At 35.6% G+C, this 20,771-nt stretch overlaps 1 protein-coding gene across 2 annotated transcripts in view; it reads left to right on the forward strand.

Moving 5' to 3' along the window:
• vps13b (vacuolar protein sorting 13 homolog B) overlaps positions 1-20,771 on the forward strand; it is a 301,790-nt gene that overhangs the window by 19,037 nt on the left and 261,982 nt on the right. For both annotated transcript variants that reach the window (XM_023331569.1, XM_023331568.1), the window contains exons 4-11: positions 1,160-1,277; positions 4,560-4,727; positions 5,750-5,931; positions 6,974-7,148; positions 12,885-13,159; positions 15,749-15,844; positions 19,618-19,740; positions 20,150-20,287. In XM_023331569.1, coding sequence (XP_023187337.1) covers positions 1,160-1,277; positions 4,560-4,727; positions 5,750-5,931; positions 6,974-7,148; positions 12,885-13,159; positions 15,749-15,844; positions 19,618-19,740; positions 20,150-20,287 — 1,275 coding nt within the window. The remainder of the gene's footprint in view (positions 1-1,159; positions 1,278-4,559; positions 4,728-5,749; positions 5,932-6,973; positions 7,149-12,884; positions 13,160-15,748; positions 15,845-19,617; positions 19,741-20,149; positions 20,288-20,771) is intronic.

Genomic DNA, 20,771 nt, shown 5'->3' on the forward strand with positions numbered 1-20,771 from the left:
GCCTCGGGGAGATCAGCACAACTCCTCCCATGAAGCTCGGACAACCAAAGCAGTCTCAGTGGTGCTTATTAAAAACTCATTAGACACGAAATGAAAGAGCTACTAAAGCCACATAAATTAAATCACCTGTCTGTTTGTCCCCCTGCAGCCAGTTGCCGAGATGCGTTGTGCAGCGGGTCTAGCTCATCGTACAAGGCTGGTCCAATGTTGATTGAGGCCTTGAGCAGAATTTGACTTATGGGTCCCTCTTGCTGCAAACATCAGCACCACTAACAGCATTTCACCATGTATGAAGTGAAATCTGGAAGAGGGGGCCTAGATTAATTGACAGAGCAGTCAAATGTAATTATTATTTACTAAGATGCATTTATGAACAGCTAAAACTCAAAGAATAAACTGAGAGCATTAGATTGTAGCTATGGTAACAAAACAATCTAACTATGGAGATTGTTCTTTGAACTTTTACAAAGAAAACATGCCAGCTCCCTAAAATCCTAACTTTAAATGTTGAACAATTTGTAATCTTTTAATTGGCTGAACCCATTAAATCAAATTTAACTGCATTGATATCCTCTTAGGTTATTTATGCCTTGGGCTGGTTCTAAATGTGATCAACATTACATCGTGTTTTTAGATCGACTAACTGATGCCTTAATTTGGATTTAACAGAAGTGCAAATAATTGACATTTATTTTAGTTGTATTTTTTTATTTGTTGTTTTTAAAACTTCAATTGTGGGTTTAAGTCTTGTTGGCAATGACTTCCATTAACATAATTATCCAGTAATATTTATGTTTCCTGTCAACTTAACATCTTTTAATACAAAACCCAAGTGGACCGCCTCGGTGCCCTGATCACCTTGCTCAGCAAGTTTTCTGGGAGGAAACCCTGTGAATTTAACCCATTTTAAAACAGGAGAAATGTCAGACAATTTCTGTTAAAATCTTATGAATTGACAGAGGGTGTACTTGATTACAACAGATTATTGTGATATATATATTTTTTCATATTTTTCAATTTAAAAGCCATCAAAGCCTGATTTGTTTTAAAATGAAGATCACCATTGTGAAAACTTTCACCGGACTATTTTATGCTTGAATTAAAAGTTTTTGGTTTAATGCTGTATTAATTTGACCATCCTCTTTTTTGTTTTGTTTAGGATGACCATGACAGCTGCTCCAGCTCCACCAGTCGCAGTGTCTCTGATGGCTCCAAGTCCACAACAAAACCTCGCCGTCTCCAACAAGCAGCTCCCAGCGACCCAGACCTACCACCAGGTAACTAGTTGTTTTCTTTTTCCCAATGTGGACATTAGGTTTTTTATGCTTCATTTTTGTTTAATGAAGCATAAAAATATAAGACAGGATGTTTTGTAAGTATTAATATTCATTTTTGTGTTAAAATATCTCTAAATATATCGTTGTTAAAGATGATCTCTGACACAACACATTTTCTAGGGGCATGGTGTGTTTAACTTAAAGTAGAAGGTGGAAAATAGGAGATTACAGTATAATTATTTAACAAAGACAGGGTAAAAGCAGTGAGCTGTAAGATATAGGAGTCAGATCACTGTACCATCCAAAGGTTAACTCCCAGAGCCCTGGTAGGCCTGAATCTACGAACTTATACTCCTGACTGGTTTTATCAGGGGAGGATCCATTTCCATGCCTGATGTTATGAGATAATATCTCTCCCCAGCTGTTAAAGCAGGGTGCCCCCACACCCCAGCATCCCCTACGGTGCCTGCCTCCAAGTAATCTCTTTGGAGTGTGTGAATGTGTGCCTTTGTTCCACTTTGTGTGTCTAGGATTTTTAGAGTATCAGTGTTCATTTATGTGCACGTATAACACTATTCCACCAGTGGTCCTTGTTTTAACCCATTACAGGCAATAGAGACAACTGAGGTCAGAGGTTAAAGGAGCTCAATAATAGCAAGGAAGTAGATGAATGCCGTAATCCCTGGCTTCCTAATTAAGAGGTAGAGGTTAAAAGGTAGGTACGGTAAAACTAGCCTGCTATGACTCAGACTGGATATTTTTGTAAGAATAAGATACAAACCAAATGTGTCAGAACACTTGGTTTCTAAAAGCAAAGACAAAGCACATTAGTGGACTTAATTGGGTTCTGTAAACCATGAGAACTTCTTATGTTCTTGTGATATGGATAGATTTTGTTGCTTTAAGTTTGTTTGCTTTTTAGGTTAACCTGTTTACACTCATTTGAGTCAAGAAGTGTAAAATGTATTTGTACTGAAAATACAGTATGTTCATTTGTTATGGACATGTACTGAATGAGTTTTAAATCTGAGCACATGCAGAATATTAATGTGCACAATGTAACGTTCTGTAACGCAACTTTTCAATGTGACATCAGAAGTAAACAGAGAAGTTATCACTAAACTCTGCTATTTTGCAACATTAAGGTTTCTCATGCAGCTGTAGCGCAGAAAGAACCAAAACTTTGCCAGTGAAAAGATCTTTCAACAGCAATAAATGTACATGACTCCCTCTGGACTTAACTGAATTGGTCACATGAAACAACATCAAACAGAATATAAACAGAATATATATCATTTTGACTCATTATGGTTATTTGCATAGACATTGTGTATGTGTGTGACTGAAGAAGATGGAGATTTTCATTGATTGAAATAGAAACACGTGTTAGCTATGATAGGTACGTTCCAACTAAACTGCTTTTCTGGGTCAGAGGACTATAATTATACATCTACTTGTTTTGCTATTACTGGGAAATAGAATAGTTGACATTAAGTCTCTTTAAAGTGCGAAAAGATAATATCCCATACTGATGAAGCATGGGAGTACATTGAGCTCTTTTCTCTTACTTACATGAGACCTTAGGGGTTGCTCATCATTTTTCCCTTTGAACATTTCATAATACTTTTGGCCTTTTTCTTTCCACCTGAGTTTTTCAGGTCCAACTTGGACTCCATTTAAATGTACCTTATGTTGACACTTGGTATTGGATTGGAACAGTCCTGCTAAGCACATTACAATACAGATTTCTTTGCGGTACTTGACATAAGAGAGGACATCTGGCTTGTTTTTACATTGCATAAAATTGTTATCTTTTCCACTCTGTTTATGCAAAAGGTTTAGAGCTGCAGGATAGCTTGCAAACAAAGTGGATTGAAGCCTTAGACCTCTTGTGAACCAAGACCAGGCGAAAATGCAAGAGTGCAAAAAAGGGGACACTCTGTAATGGGTAAATTAGATCCAGAGAGTTAAATAGCAGGGGGTAAAGTGGTAGTTTTACTACCCAGTCTGCAGGTGCAACAGCAGCTTTCTTGCTGACCTCAGAATCACACGCACACATGCACACACACCCCGCCACTCCCACAGTCATTCATGCTAAAAAGCATGAATGCCTGGAAGACCATGCGCAACGTGAGTGAACATATGCTCCCTTTATAAGAGAAGTTTACACTCCTTCATTCTCTCTTCCTGCCACTCTGTTTGGTCAGACCCATGAGAATTCTGGTGATTGGATTATACCAATATGCAGTGGGGCCTGTCTAGAGTGGCTCTACACTCAAACTATTCATATAAATTTTCTGTCAACAGCACTATTTAGTTCTGCCTAATTATTGATTCTCTTCTTCCTTAAGCCAAGTGTGCAGATACAGGAAAATAAACATTTGGTTTGGAAATAACGCAAAATCAGTAAAGATTTATGTTTCAATTTGCCGTGAGCAAGTTAAACATTATACAGTAGGAATGAAAAGTACTTTTCATTCCTACTGTATACTGCTTCCTGTGGTTGGAAGCTGTTATTAGTGTATATTTTCATATTCTCTTGTTAAACTCTGCAGATCTGTGTCATTTTAAGTTCTTTTCTGACTCACTCCAAAGTTTTTTCCTGTAAAATTGCTGTCTCTGTGTGTGTCACTGATTCTGAAAGGCAACATTTACATGCAGCCCTCTTGTTCTATGAAATTCAGCCTGATGCAGTGGTTCAGACTTCATAGAGTATGCCCCCGTTAGAGAGTGAAAACATCTTCAGGTGCAGTTAAACAATCACTCATGATGATGTCACTTTCTCACAGTATTCCTGGCTTTGTTCATCGTTCATTCACTCTGCATTTTGGAAGTAATTTTCCTCCTTTTGGTTTTCTTTTAAACACAAAATAGTTTAAAATGGGACTTGGGCTTTAAGGTCTACTTATTTTGTAGACTACATACTGTAGACTGACATAACACACAAACAAATCTTGAATCTTCTATTAATTGTTGTAATCTCAGCAAAACGGTATCCATAGTAAAATTGTTTTTGGCATTTGATCAGTTTTATTTATGCCTCTACGTTCTTTAGATTTCTACTTGTTCCTGGGATGAAAAAAGCTTTCTCTCCTTGACTCATATTTATTGTTCAGTAAATCAGAAAATACTGTACTTTAGTGTTGCTTTAATAATTTTCCATAGTAAAGTATCTAAATGTGCTGGTGCTGAAATATCAAATTTTAAAGCTATTTACTATTATGTATTCTTGTTTCTTTTTCTAATTAAATATTCAAATGGCATTTGTGTATTTGTTTTTAGGTTATGTGCAGAGTCTAATCAGACGCGTGGTGAACAACGTGAACATCGTGGTGAACAACCTGATTCTCAAATATGTTGAAGACGACATTGTGCTTTCGGTCAACATTACTGCAGCAGAGTGCTACACTGTGGATGACATCTGGGAGAGGGCTTTCATGGACATAACTGGTAAGAAGAAACTGGCTACATTCAGTAGTGTTGGGTTTAATTTGTCAGTCAGGAGATGAAAACCAATAATGTTGCGCTATCTGATGTGTTGCAAACATCCACCCCCATGATATTGTGAAGCCAGCTGAGAGGAAATAACTAATGATGTTTCTCAGAGATGGGTACTCAGGAAAAAGATAGTGCCGCCTTCAAACATAACACCTGTTTATTATTAAGTATCTCAGGAAAATGTCCAAACTTGCTGCGGCCTCGAATCCTGTTAATCCAGTCGGGTGGCTGGTGGCATTTTTAAGAAATGAATGATTAGATGTTAACTAACAGAAAAAGAACACCTCTTAAAAGAACTAATTATTAGAAGCCTCTAAAAAGTTTTCAATTTAAAAGCAATGAGATATAATCCCAAGCAATTCTGTGTAGAAAGTAATTTAATTTTGAGAGGCAAAATGTAATTAATGTATGCCTATTTCATATCACTCAAAAAAGAGCAGCTTTCTTTATGTGGGTTTATCTTCTTTTAAATTGCAGCCTTTAATATTATGCACTGAATGTTCTACAGCCTGCAGTGCTTAGCAGCAACATTTCTTAGTGTCTGTTTTAAAGCAGCAGTTTTAAGAAGCAAGAATCATTCATTTTTTTTGTTGGTGTACATATAATTCTAATGTTGAAAGAGTTTCAATGGCCTGTATATATATAATGACTTTTTAAAATCTACAACCAGTCATTGACCCATTCATACAGACATGCACATGAATAATGATTTACTTCCTGTTTATGCCATAAAGTATATTACTGCAAGCATTCTGTGATTGCTGAAAGTAACAAATGTATATTAAAAAATTGAAATCTAGTTTACTTTGATTTGTAAAGCTTTAATTTTAGTTTTGTAATTGTTTCCTAAATTATTTCCTAAGTACTTTAATCAGTTAAAAAAATTATTAGATGTATTTTCAGAATTATATCCTCATATATAAATACTAACTTTTATTTTATTTTTTATTTTTTTTGCTCTTTTGTCTTTGTAGCTCCAGAACTGGTCCTGAGAAAAGTGATAAACTTTGCTGACTGCACTGTGTGCTTGGACAAAAGGAATGCTAGCGGCAAGATCGAGTTTTACCAGGACCCCTTGTTATACAAATGCTCCTTCAGAACGCGCCTCCATTTCACTTATGACAACATCAACTCCAAGATCCCCTCTGTCATCAAAGTGAGCCTTTTCACACTGTGTCAAAACTATAGGAAATATGGTCAAGATATGATTATCAGGGTTTCTTAAATTTTTTGAAGGTTTTGGTTTGGCCTTGGTAATATCTGACATAACGTGGCTTTCATTAGTGTTTTTGTAGCTATATTGGTTTGTTTGATATTCATTTTAGGTAAAAAAAAAAAACAACATACATAATTAAATACTTTTATTAAATTACCATGGTTTTACCCTTGAAAAAGTCATGCATTTATGGAAAGATTTTTGAAGAAATTTGTGTGGCTTTTAAAAGTAAAAGATTTGATTATTGATCATTCAGCCTCTCCTAGATTAAGATATTATGCAGGTTCTCAGCAAACTGTTGAAATAGTTTTTACCAAAATGTACACATTATTTACCTAATAGGTTTTAAGTTGTTTTAATTGGACTTTAACATAAATTCCATATTAGTGAAATGCAAACAAAATTTGTAAAATTGAATTGAGCCGTAACTTATCGCCAGAGTATAGTTATTGACCCAGCATCATAGACATAATAAAATTTATTGTGTTATGCCCATTGTCTCTTTATCTAATAATTCTTCTGATTTTCTAAGTTTGCTGCCTTAAAAATAAAACAACAGGCTTTAACATTTATGGTAGTGTTCATTTTAATAGAGAAAGAAAAGGCAACTTATGACCCAGAAAGACTTGCATGTCATCAGATATTTAAAAAAGGTTTTCAGTCCAACATGTATTTTTTACTTTTATGAAAACCTTTTGTGGATTTTTGTTAATTCTCACTCTCCATATTGCCTTGAAACACTTGCATTTATTTATTTGATTTTTTAGAAGAAAATGCATCAAATCAACAGTGAATTAAATTACTTTTCTTTTTATGTTCTTTCAATAAAAAAAGAACTTGTAGCTTATATTTATTAAACAGACTGTTTCTTTGTATGTAAAGGCACACTGGAAGAAAAGAGCATGCATTTTATTCTACAGAATAATAAAACAGGAGGCTGTACCAACCAAATTCCAATAAATTGTTATCTATTGTTTCATAGATTCACACAATGGTGGAGAGCTTGAAATTATCCATCACTGACCAGCAGCTGCCCATGTTTATCCGAATCTTAGAGCTGATTATTGCTCTTTACTATGGAGAAATAGGAGGACACAAAGAAAGTGAGGGAGAAGAAGGCACGGGTCATGTAAGGGAAGGCGGAGCAAGTTCACCTGGTGAGTATTTTTTTCACAGGCAAAGTACAGCCTTGTTAACTTATAAAGATCCACATTTGTCAAGCTCGATCATTTCCAAATGAATTGGTGTTGAAGGTAGAGGATGAAGAAAGGGTTGACTAACTGTTCTGCTGCTGTAACATGCAGCATGTTACAGCAGTCAGGCAAATGCAACATCTATAACATTAAGTGGACAAGAAAAGATTTGCAATTTGCTTTAAAATGAAACATGATAGATTCTATACTTATTAGCAGGTTCATTCTTCATTTTTCATAATTCTGAATAAAAAAGGAACAGACTAAAAACAAAAGTTTGAATGCTTTTATTTGTGCGTGCTTTGTGCACTTCCAAACCTTAAAATATTTAACAACTCTTTATAATTTTTGTTGCCACCTAAGTCTTCCGGTTTTTCTGTGAGGCATTTTTCAACATTCTGCCTTCTAAAGATTTCCAGCTGTTTGAGATTTTTGGGTTGCCTTGCATGTGCTGCTCTTTTGGGATATATGATCTCTGTTGAGGGTGATGGACTTAAAAGATTATAGAAAACTTTAGCTTTTACTCCTTCAGGAAGTCTATAAGGAGTTCTTGAGTTTTAGCATCTTGATATGGCATAAGATATTGTTTACATATCTAAAGCCTTCCCTTTTCTTCTCCAGAAACAACTAGCTTTGTTTCTACAATTTGCTCTTGTTTAGCTAAATCAGTTCTGCTGCCATTTAAACTTGGCTTTACCATCTGATTTAATGTGATGCTATCTCCTGTTGAAAAGTCAGGGCACACAGTTTTGGGGTAAATGTTGGTTTTCATCAGGCTGCAAGAGTGTTGCTTCAATCTTTTTTGTTAAGTTGCTATTTTCCAAAACATTGATGCTGCTTTCATTCCAAACATTCAGAGAATCTTTATATTTTTACTTCATGAAAATAGAATAGGTCATCAATTGCTACAGTCTTCGAAAAAAAAGAATTTGTTGTCCAGATATCAACTTCTAGCCAAATACCTTGCAGGCATCAGTGTTTATACTATTAGAGACCTTGGCAGCTGCCTATTTGACGCTATTATAGAATAGAATAGAATAGAATAGAATAGAATAGAATAGAATAGAATAGAATAGCTTTATTCATCCTAGCAGGGAAATTACTTCGCAGTTACAGCATAGAGACAAGACACACAACAACCACCACTGAGTAGCAATTGTAGACAAAATAAAAATAAAATATAACATGCTGTCAATATAAAAAGCAACTTAGAGCAGTCCTTGCAAAGATTCAAACATTTTCTATACTGTTAATAGCATCAATCTTTAACAGTATAGAAAATGTTGGAGAATTGCTGGTATCAGGACATTACTTGACCTTTACAATCTTTAAGGAAGAAGGCGTTAAAAGCTGTATGGACAGCATGACCAGATGCAAACTTCCATCACTCTGACCTTCTAAAATTTTGTTAGGCTGGACTTCTCTGAACTCTGTGAGAAAAATAAGCGCAAACCAAAAAGGCTAAGTAGCCACAGTCGCACTCTCATTCTCTCGTTTGAAACTGTTGCTAGTCAAACTTATCACTCGTTTCCAAAGGAGAGGATGAAAAATCTGCAAGCAGAGAAATCGGACGTGACAACGCAGGTTTGACGTCCTGCTAACAGACAGATGTTTGAAGACGGAGAGAGATTTAAACAATTTCAGAAGATATTTGGGCAGGCATCATAGATTTGGAGTGCTGAATCAACATATTTGCAAGCAATATTTCTGACAGTAGAGTTTTGAGTGAAGGCAGCCCATATTCTGAGACAGAAAATAAGGTATTGCGCTCTTAAAATGAAGTTACATGCTCATCTATCTTGGAAAAATAAGTGCCCCCATATAATACTCCCTTCATTCCCCTAAACACCCATCTTGTTCCCTCTTAATGTGTTCATCCTTTACCCTGCCAAATAGAACGAAATAAAGTCACAACTCCTTTTGGGTTTAATCAGTCTTTGTTGCCCCAGGAGCAAATATTCATGGAGCTAAAGTGGTGGCCAGAAGGACAACACATTACAACCTTGCTTTCTTTAACTTGCCTGCTGCTTCTTGGCCTTTTCTGCAAGTTGGCACAGCTTCCAGTAAAGTGTCCAATGCCAGATGTAAGAGTCGCAGTCATGCTATTGCTATGCAGAGCCTCTGAGAATGAATTAGTATCCCGTCACAAAATGAGAGAGGACCAGCCCTTGGAACCTGAGTACTCAAATGCTTAATTATGTAGGAAATATATGACAGAGTCACAAGGCTGAAGAGGGGAGGGGAGTCTGCATTTCTGCATTGTAGCAAGTCATTCGGGACACCAGAAACCTTTTTCAAAGATCTAATATTTTCTTTTCTTTTTTTGTTTTTGTTTTTAGGCTGCAGGAATCACAGCTTCACCTTCAGTAAAGTAGCACAAAAACAATTAAAGCCCAGGCTTTCTTGGGCCTGTTTACAATGAAAGGGAAAATGTTTTAAAGTAGGGTTACAAAATAGTCACAGATTGTAATAATACGTTTTTCAAATGAATTTAATTGTAACCCATTCATAATCCAGGCTCAAGATGGATGAGCATGTTACTTAACTAAAGTTCTAAATTGTCTTTAAGAAAATGATTCTCAACTGAGGGACTCAAATGTGTCTTCAGGCAGACACCAAGCCATTAGAGTTGTCACAATTCAAAATGTCAAATTAATACTCATGAAAATGATTTATCATTTTTGATATCCCAACAACATTCTTTGAGGGCACAAGGTTCTTTGTAGTTAAAAGCAAAAATATAATTATTACAAAAGGACAAAAAAGAAAATAACCTCGTTAACTGAGGCAAAGCCAGTAAGGATGGAACAATTTAGCCCTTCTTTAAAAAAATAAAATAAAATAGCACTTCCCCTTTTCAAAAAAGTAGACAAGATAACATACAGTAAGTGTTAATATCCTTTATAGAAGTGTGTACATTTTATTCCGTTTTGCAGTTATAATATTTTACTATAATTTTCTATGTTTACTTTGTCCAAGTGTGCTTCTTTTTAAACTATTACTATCAAATGGCTGGTGTTTTAAATGTTGTGTCATGTAGAGATTATCTACCAAACTGTCTGTGCATCACCTGCATGTAGGCGATGAACAGAAATTGAGACCAAACATTCAGGTAACCACTGTTCCATCTATAAATAATAAGAGACTTATAATTCTGTTTATTCACATTTCTACTTTTCATTATTTTAAGCATCTAAAATAATAAAAGGATTTTTTTCTTCAAACAAATCATTTTCATTCAAAACTTTTATACCGACCCGTGACATGTTCATTTTAAACTGTAAATGAGAGAAATAAATACATAAATAAAATAAATAACTGTATGACTGTATTTCATGACATGGTGCCTGGATACATTTTCAAATTCTCATTTGTCCCAGAAACAACTGTCTAACCATTTGTTGGTACAAAATAATCAAAGAGAAATAGTTAGATCTCTTACATCACTCTTGTTTTGCTCAGCTTTTTCGGCATACTATTTCAAGGTCTTCCTAATCGGATTAATTCCTAATCCATAATACTTGTGCTTCTACATGATTATCTTTACATTCAGACTTTGAGTGTGATGTAACATGAAAGAGCTCAACTAGTTAAACTGACACCTAGAGCTTTCTTGAGTAAAGGCAAAAGGAAAGGAAAACAAAACTATATGAGAGATGGAATCAGAGAGGGAAGTTGGGACTTAAAACCATAACATGGGATTTCCAACTGCCAATTCTCAAAGTGAAAGATTTAATTATAATGTGTCATATTTTCACTGCTGTTGCCTCTGGGATTCCTAAAGTATGACTTCACAGACAATAATGTTTCTGAAAAGGACATGAGGCAGTTAGGAATGGGATTACACATTCTTTACTATTGACATCAGTTTCCTCTATCCTGACATGTATGGAAACAGAAGTGATAGGACCAGGTCAAAGGTTATGATGTGTGCCAGAGGAGTATGAATGTATTCGGGTTCCTGATGACCATAGACTTGCCATATAACAGAATAAAATTCTTGTGATATTTAATCACAAGATTAAATATCACAAATATCTCTCAAATTTTTAGTCATTGTTATTTTTAATTGTGGAAAATGTTTGAATTTGCAAAATTCAGTTTTTTCACCACATTGCAATTCCCCTTTGTCTTCTATCTAGCTTATTTTCAATCTTAACTTTGATATTTTGCAAAAAAAAAAAAAAAAAAAAACAACAACAAAAAAACGTGCTTTTAATATGACATTTTAAGGGGAGATTTTGAAAATACATGTCTAATTCTGAAACATAGCACACTACTTTACACATGCCTGCCCTATGGGCTGGGAGCTACATCAAAAATAAAGCTAATTTTGACATAGGTCTGCGTTTCCCACGAACTATTAAACATTAATCAGATGCCCTTGCTGCCATAATTAAAAGTACAATTGTTGTCAGAAAAAGTGGAATATTCTGATTCTGTATTGTGCCATTGGATACTCGCTGTACAACACCTGACCTGTATTTATTAGTATCTTGAAATAATAATAAATGTAATTCAGGATTGTAAGATGTAAAACCTTATATGGTTTGAAAATGTTACTGTAGTTGTAATAATTTTATTCCCATCCATTTCATGGCTGGAATAATAGATGTTTTTTTATGTTTCAAAGCATGATTACTGAGAATGTTTTTGCTATTTAGCAACACCATTGCACAACTTAATATGACTGATGTAGTGGAGAAGCCTCTTTCATAAGTAGATTTTAGAGGCCTGGTTGGGTTTTTCTGGACATCATCATATTGTGAGAAGTGTCTTGGGACAAAGTTGAAATTTCCTGAACATTTTTTAGACTTGCTATATGTGCCACAAAATATGATAATAAAAATATGTCTACATCTTCCCTCCTGATTATCCAGTGTCTTCATCATCAACAGAAGAACCTCCTTGACCTCAGTTTGCACATTCTCAATGTCGATCTTTTTTAGCCTTCACCTTAAGCTCTGCCCAAGCTTGCACTGTACAGCTGGCTTAGACAGTTACATAGTTTGTTGGCTGCTTATCAAATTTGTGAGCCAGCCCCTCCCCAGATGTATTTGTAGACACAGCCTGGGCTGTTGGTTCAGGGCATATAGCCTTGATCAGTGAGCCCAGTCAAGGGCTCTGTCAGGATGCTGGCTGACTCACTTTGCTCTCTGGCACCAAATGGAATGGACTTCCCCTGTCTGTGTAGAGTTCATGCTGCACTGCAATCCAGCAATACACAAAAACTGACACCTGCACAGTGGAGCTGCAGTGGCATTGATCTGTGTTAGCTTTGTGTTTTCATTTGACAGCTGTAACAACTTGCCTCAGGCATCCCTCAAGACATGAACAAATTGACTGTTCTGCTAGGCGTTCAAAGAGACTTCCATTGTGAACCGTTTTTTTCTGTGGAAGAAGTATGTTCTGTAGTTTCAATCGATTTATACATAAGATTGAAACGATGCTAAGACAATGGCAGCATTTTGTAATTTGAGTGTTTTTCTTTTCAATAAGTCAGCAATTTCTTCATGATACTTTGTGTTGAGGTTTATGGTTTTGCACTAGAAGTCTTGACTGTAAATTTCTATGAAAAGTCTTGTCATGTCTCCCAGTAGGCAATTCAGGAATGGCCATGATTGTCTGCTTCTAAGGAAATCATCTGGTTTTGTTTGCTTTTTTTTTTTTTTTGCAAACTAAGACTTTCTATCATTTCAGGTACCGATGTTGAAATGGAAAGTTTGGGATCTAGTCCGTATTCCAGCCAGGACCTCTACACGGAGGGTGGGAGTCCTGAAGATCCAGATCAGGGTTGGATGTCCTGGGCTTGGTCCTTCGTCCCAGCCATCGTAGGCGCAGAGGAAGAAGGGGAGGGAGGCCTCTACATGCAGGGGGACACAGAAGGCATTTCCAACTACCCTCAGCAGCACACATTGAAGGACCCTATTGTCTCTATTGGCTTCTACTGCACTAAAGCTTCCATCACCTTTAAGGTAAAACTGTTAAAAACACAACTTTAAAGGCTTCATGCTATAACAATTCAAAAATAAAAAAGTGCTTTTTTTGCTGAACCAGTTTCGTACCCCTTTATGTTGTGTTCATGTAAGTGCTGTTTTCTCACAAATTAGGCACATTAATTTTCCTTAGCTTAGATCTTATTAGTTCCTGTGGACAGCATCAGGGCGGGTAGTTTGACTAATAGTTGCTGTCCCTCGTTACATTATTACTTAAAACATTACAGAGGAAGAACAATATTTAGAAAATGTTGCCAAAATTTTAACGTTTAACGTCTTTTCACTCAGAATAATTGGAATCCATCCCTGCTTCCTTCCAGAATTAGGCCATATATATCAGATTACTAGGAGTCTGTGTTTTTCTTCTCTTATGTTGGTGCATGCACATGCATGTGCACACATCTCGGACACACACATTTGTGTGTGAAGGGAAAATGTTCATACATTTGACAGTGTGTGTGATCAGTGGAAGGGAGCTAGTTCTCAGGCCACATAAACCTTGGTGTTTTTCTAATGTTTAAACTGTTCCTGTATTGTTTGAGTTCTTTTAATCAATTAATTGCCTCTCTTTTGGAATAATTGCAGGCAGCTGAAAGGAAGGGTTTTTTACATTCTTGTTTCTTTCCTAGAAGGAAGTATTTAGATTGAAGTAATTTTATGTCTTTGAACAGCCACAGGCTGAACTTGAGTTTGACGTGAATGTGAAATGAGAGATGTATTTTTAGATTACCAACACACTATTCCCCAAATCTCTTTGATTAGGGGAAAACGGCAGTGTAAGACTCTAACTTGTAAACACATTATTCATAGTTTAGCCTTGATCAGTTATTTCCTTTCTTTGATTAACACACCTGCTGAACCTTTGCTGGATGCCAGATTTAATGTTGATTTCCCAAAAACAAAACCCCCCAAAAATTATAAAATTTTCTTTACATATTTTTCTGTATGATTGATATGTAAGCTACTTTCAAAACAGTCGTGACCCTGTGTGTTGATGCTAGAAGCCAGTATTTGGTAACATGATGATCCTTTCTGCCACGCAGAGTCCTTAAATCTGTGTCTACCTCTATTTCTCTTTATCACTATCAAAAAATAGGAAGTGGTGGAACTCAATTAAAATTTTCAATTGACGTAATTATATTGCCTGTAATTAATTAATCACATTTTGATTGAAAACCTTATGTAGAAAAATAAGTAACATTCTCAATTCAAAACCCTTTTTGTTACTAAATCATTGAATTGTACTTTTATATGCAGTAAAAAAAGACAAACAGCCATTTATTGTGTTGATATTTTGAATGTGTTAAGTGCTGCATAATTAATTAGTCGGAGTTAGCGTGTTAAAGAAGATTACCCTTAATCTGAAATTCTCCACCACAGTAGTATGGATAATGACTGGTTCTTATCTAAACATTTGTTGTGCCTTCATCATCACCTTTAACGAGTGGGCTAGTACGTCTACTAGACAAAGAGCTTCCCCTGATATTCTTCATTGTTGGTTTTCACAATATTATAACTGAAGTTACCACACACCCAGTACTAATACTGAACTGTTATTCTGTAAATATTGTCAAATCTAATTTGTTTGTGTTGTTTAATATATATTTGTTTGTTTTATTTTCTGATCATATTTGACATGAACTACTAAAGTATGTAGCACACACTTTGCACTTGTGTTGCTAGAATGAACAGTATCTTAATGATATTATTAATTTTTTTTAAATTTAACTTAATTTTTTGCTATTTTCTGGGATGTGCTGCTTGGTGGAAGATTGTTTCTGCACGTGATTAAACTATCCGAACCAAAAGGGGAAAAGAGATCCAGGGTGGGAGTGTGCTCAGTAAGAATAATAAGCCACAGCTGCTTTTGCTCTGCACCTGCTTCCTGTGTTAAAGTTGAATGGGTTTAATTCTGCTCTGCACCCAGCTTATTAACCAACATCAGGAGCATGCTGTACTGTCCTTCTGCCAGATCATTTTAGCCAGGTGTTTTTCTGTCTTGGCTTCCATCTCTTCAACCAAAAATGATTGAAATACATTTTCTCTTGTTCCAGTGTTTTGTCCCAGAATTTAATGAGCAGCATTTCTTAAAAAATGTCAATATTATAATTGGTAATTTAATAGATTATGGTGATGATCTGGTTTTTCATTTTTCCCCTAAAATCAAATCTAAAACAAGATGTACTGTTACTTTCAATTATGTTTGTCAGGTTGTTGCTTATTTGTAATATTCGCTATATTTAAAGGAAAAACGTTTTTACTAATTTTTACTAGGAAAAAATATTTTTCCAAATCCAGCAGTTTAAAAAACCTTAGCTTTTGCTGCACTTATCTTTCCATTTGTGGATCATTTCTCCAGTGAGGTTTGCTGTCTAGTACATTTTAATGGTTCTTTTTTCCTTCCCTTCATCTCAAATGACTTAGACAAAGGGTTTCACCAGGTATACTTCATTGTTGGTTTTCACTATAACTGAAGTTGCCACACACCCAGTAGGACACGACTTACTTATGCTGTTGTTTATTAATAAATCGTTATTAACAATATTATTTTTTCTCTTTGTTTATCAGCTGACAGATACACAGTCAGAGAGCAGCTACTACAGTCCGCAGAAAGTCAAGTCCAGAGAGGTTCTGTGTATGGAGCAAGAGGGAATCACTATTGAGGTATGAGTGTCAACCTTTCTGGTTTGCTAACAAGTTGAACTTTCTTTTGGTTCTTGGTTTGTTTGAGCATTGGAGCTAAACCTGCATTTCCTGTAATAAACCAATGGCCAACAGATGGTACCTATCATTCCTGCCTGTAGCTAGTTAGATTATGCAACTCCCAACTCTGAGTGTCTTTAAGATAACTTACCGTGTTTATTAGATTTATAAATTCACATATTTTTATTTACATACTTCCTCTTATTTGTTTTTGGTGTATATTTTGGTAGTATTTAAATTAGTTATCATTTCACATGTTTTTTTTTTTTGTATCTTACTAATGGTTATATTTATATTTGTTAATATTCAACTCTTTGGATGGGAGTAGCTTGTCAATAAATAATCAATTTCCCCTTGAGGATCAAAGTATATTGTGATCTGATTTTTCATGCCCTTGACAAAGCAATGAAAAACAGTTTTCCTTTAACTATTAGTTATAGAAAACAAGTACAGTTATAGAAAATTTGTGCTAATGTTGATATCTGACATTAGCGTTGTGACTGATGACTGATATTCACAGATATTATATATATTATGTACATACCCTACCCTTTAAACACTGTGATAAACAATCAAACTGCTGACCTTCCTTCTCTGCTTCAGTTAAAGGTTGGCTCTTACAATCAACCCAGTTTAACTTATCGGACCAATGTGATTTAAATACAGAAACTGTGAAATATTGATCCAGTATTTCAGATGTAGCACAACAATGGTATTAAATCTGCTAATGATGTACACAGATGGCATATTCTCCTCATTTGAAGAGCTCCCGACAGCCTCCCAAATCAGCAGCTTTTTCAGGCCTGGACTAAGTCAGAAAATTGTTTCCTCATTTTCCTGGTCTTCCCTCCCGAAACAACTGTAAACACGTTACTCTCTACGGATTCTGTCATTATAGGATCCATCTCAGTTGAATTATATGGATTATATGACTATATAGGATTATATGGCTGCTCTCCTCGTCCTCGCTCTGTGCTGTTAGGAAAGTTCAGGAGGAAAGCTTCAACATTCATCACACTGATTGGCAGTGGGATGCTGCTGTGTCTCTGCTTCATGCATCTTCCATTTGTGCCTGCCACAAGCTGATTGAATGCAAGGTCCTACTAGGGATACACTATTCTACTGCCAGGCTGGCAACAACCTTTTGTTCTGACAGTGATGTAGGTGGCAGATGTAACACGTTTCTGGTGAAAACTGTACACATGTTTTGGCTTTGGGGGACTGAGGGATTCACATAAAGGTGATGTGTGAAGTTTTCTATGTGCTTCTCTGATGTTTGCATTTTGAGTTATTGTGTAAAAGAAAAATTGTTCTATAAATAAAGTTGGGGGTGGGGGGATTACATCAGTTGATACCGATGATAATGCCAATACATTGTGCATCCATAATTGTAATTATTATTTTTAATGTTAGTAATAATCTGTTAATCTTTTTTTTTTATATAACTCCAAACCCTTATTTTTAAATGTTTAACAGTTTTCCATGTTATTTGCAGACTGCAGTGTACTAATGTTGGACTAGTACCCAAGTCTGATCATTTCCACTTTTCCTCCCAAGACCTGCTTTTTAGTCTGATTTACCTAGACGGAGTTGGAGGGAAGTTTTAGCTTTATGGTTTCTTCCAGATATGAAAATTCAGAGATTTTTGATTTCTGTCATTTATAGTTCTGTTGAAAGAAGGGCTGAGTATTCTTGGACAGAATATGAATGTGCTGAAAGGTAACTGGGTACCTGAAATGAAACCTGTGATATTTGACGGTGGGAGCAATAAGCCAAGACATTATTATATCTTGGATCAAATCAATCAATCAAATTTTATTTGTATAGCACATTTCAGCAGCAAGGCATTTCAAAGTGCTTTACATCATTACAAACACAGAAACACAATGCAACATAGAATCAACAATCAAAACACAACATTAATTCAGGTTCCATCAAGAAATTTGTAATTGATTACGTTTCAAATACAATCCTAAACAGGTGGGTTTTTAGTCGAGTTTGCTTCCATAAAAAGTTTACCTGTTACACTCCTACTGTGTTATATGGAACAAAATACCTGTTGCTATTTTTATTCCCACTCAAACTCACAATCACAGTTTAAAACGATGTAGATGCATTTTAATGGGCTTCTGGCACAAGGCTCCGTACACCTCTTTCAAGGAATTTCGAGTTGGGACTCCGCCGTCCCTCACGGATTTTTGTGCAATTCTATGGTGTTTGCTAGGTGGATGAAAACGACATCCACCATAGGAATACAGAATCTGACTCTTGCGCTACCTAACATTGCAAAGTCAAATGTTTCCACTAAGAAAACATCTAGTCATTTAGCTGGACTCAACAGTTCAAAGGCAAAATTCCAGATTTCACACATTTTATATTTAATGTCTTAAAAAAAACAAAATGTTTCTGTGCAACTAAACATTAAATGTTTTCGCAAAGTTAAGTGCTTAAGTAATTTTAAAAATGTTTCCTAAAATTATACTGCTTGCATATCTAATGAAAATACCTCTTCTTCTTTTTTAAAATCTAGTTCAGACTATTCTATTATTTACCATTGTGGACAAAATCTTGGGTGGTGAGATAATTGTAAGAATTGGTTGTGAGGTTAAGTCGTTGGTCTGTGGGTTTTGTTACAGGCAAGTCGATTTGCCACTCTAGATATCCAAAAATGATTCAGCAAATATCAAATGTTGTCTTAGGAGAACATCTTGAAGATTATTGCCCATTTCCACTCCATCCTGTTTTTAATGTCCTACTCTAATAAGGCCGTTAACGCCTCCAAACTGGCTTCTCACTAATTGCTGAGCTCATATCACTGATCTGACTGAGGCAGTTTTGCCATTTTAAGAAATCAGTCTTGCATCTCCCATCACACCGTGTGACTCAGGTTACTACCAACATTTTTAGAATATCAATCTTGTACACTGTGACCATTGAAATTTTTGAACTGCACAGTGTGCAGTGTTAAGGTCATAGCTGACTTGTTTTACACAAAGTTAGTTTGATGCTAAAGCTGGTATGTCTTATGCTGAGTCATTTACCAGTCGTGTTTGCTTTCCCTCTGAGTGGGAGTGGAGTGGAGTGGAATACTGAACAGCCTTTGTCAGAACACATTTTGAATGGGGTTTTTGAAAGCTCCTAAAATGTTTTGTCAAAATTTCACCTAAAACACATAAGTTTACCATTTTTATCTAAACGAGTAAATAAATGGCACTTACAACTACTAAGTCTTTAAATATTTAATACATATGCATATTGCTTCTTCTTTGAATCTTTGCATATAGAGAAACTTGCTCAAGTGCTAGCCAGCCAGGCTAATGAAAGCATACTACCTCTCTGATATAATATTACTCATTTATAATGTGGTTGGTACTATGTTTTCTTTTGGCTCCAGATAACTGTGTGGAGAGAGATCGGTGTTGAGCTAAACTCAAGTCATTCTATCAATGTTCCTTTATTACTACTAATGTTTAAATAGAGAACATTTCAGAAAACTCTGGAACCCTCCGGTTGTTTGATCTGACATGTCTCCATGCCTAGGTCTGGAATCTCTTCCAGGCCTTAACTGCTATTTGACTTTCTGTGGCAAAGACAATAAATTACAGCCTCCAATTTTGAAGCTGTATATTTAAATTGGGCTTTTAAAAATGGATGGGGAATCAATGGTGGCACAGCTGGTTGGCTAACTGGACTTTAATGGTTGATGGAGATTTCTTTTCTGGTTATATTTCCAGGTACTCATGATGGGGGAACCCTTCTTCAACTGTCAGATTGGCTTTGTCGGCTGTCGGGCACTGTGCCTGAAAGGCATCATGGGAGTTCGAGACTTTGAAGAAAATCTGAACAGGCGTGAAGAGGTAAAAAGAGCCTAACAGATCTTTTTATGAAGAAATCTTTAAGGACAATTAAAGCCAAAAATATAACCAAATCATTCTTTCTATTTTCAAAGGAGATTGATGCATGTTTGACATTGTTTAGTAGTTTTATTATTAGAACAAAATGGGCCATTTCTTATTCACTAATAGTGGTATTGTCATGTCATGTATATCTGTATTGACTTACAGATAAATAATTGTTACTTTCATTTGATGTACTTACTGTATTAGTTGTATACATTCAAACACTTCATTTAGGTATAAACATATGTTCAGTTTTATTGTGTTATATAAATTTGCTTCATTTTACAATCAATAAACATGATTTTAAATTGATTTTTTTTTTTTTTTTCACAAAAGCTTATTTGATGTTTTCTTCTTCTCCATAAAGGATGCAGTGTTCTTCAGCTGTGGGGACAACCTAAAAAATAAAGGGATGACTTACCTTACCAACTCTCTGTTTGACTACCGCAGTCCAGAGAATAATGGAGTAAAAGCCGAGTTCATCCTAGACTCTGCTAATCACAAGGTAAGTACAATATGCCTCTGGTAAATAGAATGACAAAATGCAGAAGTAGATATCATCCAGATAACTCTGGATTTTGTTGGTATTTGATTTTGACAGTGATATAGATATTTGACATTTTAACATGATGCTATGTTAAGCTTTATAATTGATTATGTCCTATTTAAAATATAGTTCTAGTTTAATTTATTCATTGCTTTTACTGTGAACCTTATAATAAACTTCGATTTATTATTTTACCACTCTTACCCAGCTGGCTGTAATGGTCCAGCAACTCAAGTATTAGTGTTAACGCCATTGTTCCTGATAATCCACGGCTCCCTTGATCACCCCTGCAAGCATAAGTGTTGACTCTTCTTTGAAATGTTCATGACCCTCAATAAAGCCGGTGTTTGGATGTCCGTCCATCCTCCCATCCATCCCCTCTCTGTTTATAAATGGACGTTTAAGACTAACTCAAAGGTTCTGGTGTTAAATCATCATCAGA

The sequence above is a fragment of the Xiphophorus maculatus genome, chromosome 3 (genome assembly GCF_002775205.1).
Source record: "Xiphophorus maculatus strain JP 163 A chromosome 3, X_maculatus-5.0-male, whole genome shotgun sequence".
Lineage (NCBI taxonomy): Eukaryota > Metazoa > Chordata > Actinopteri > Cyprinodontiformes > Poeciliidae > Xiphophorus > Xiphophorus maculatus.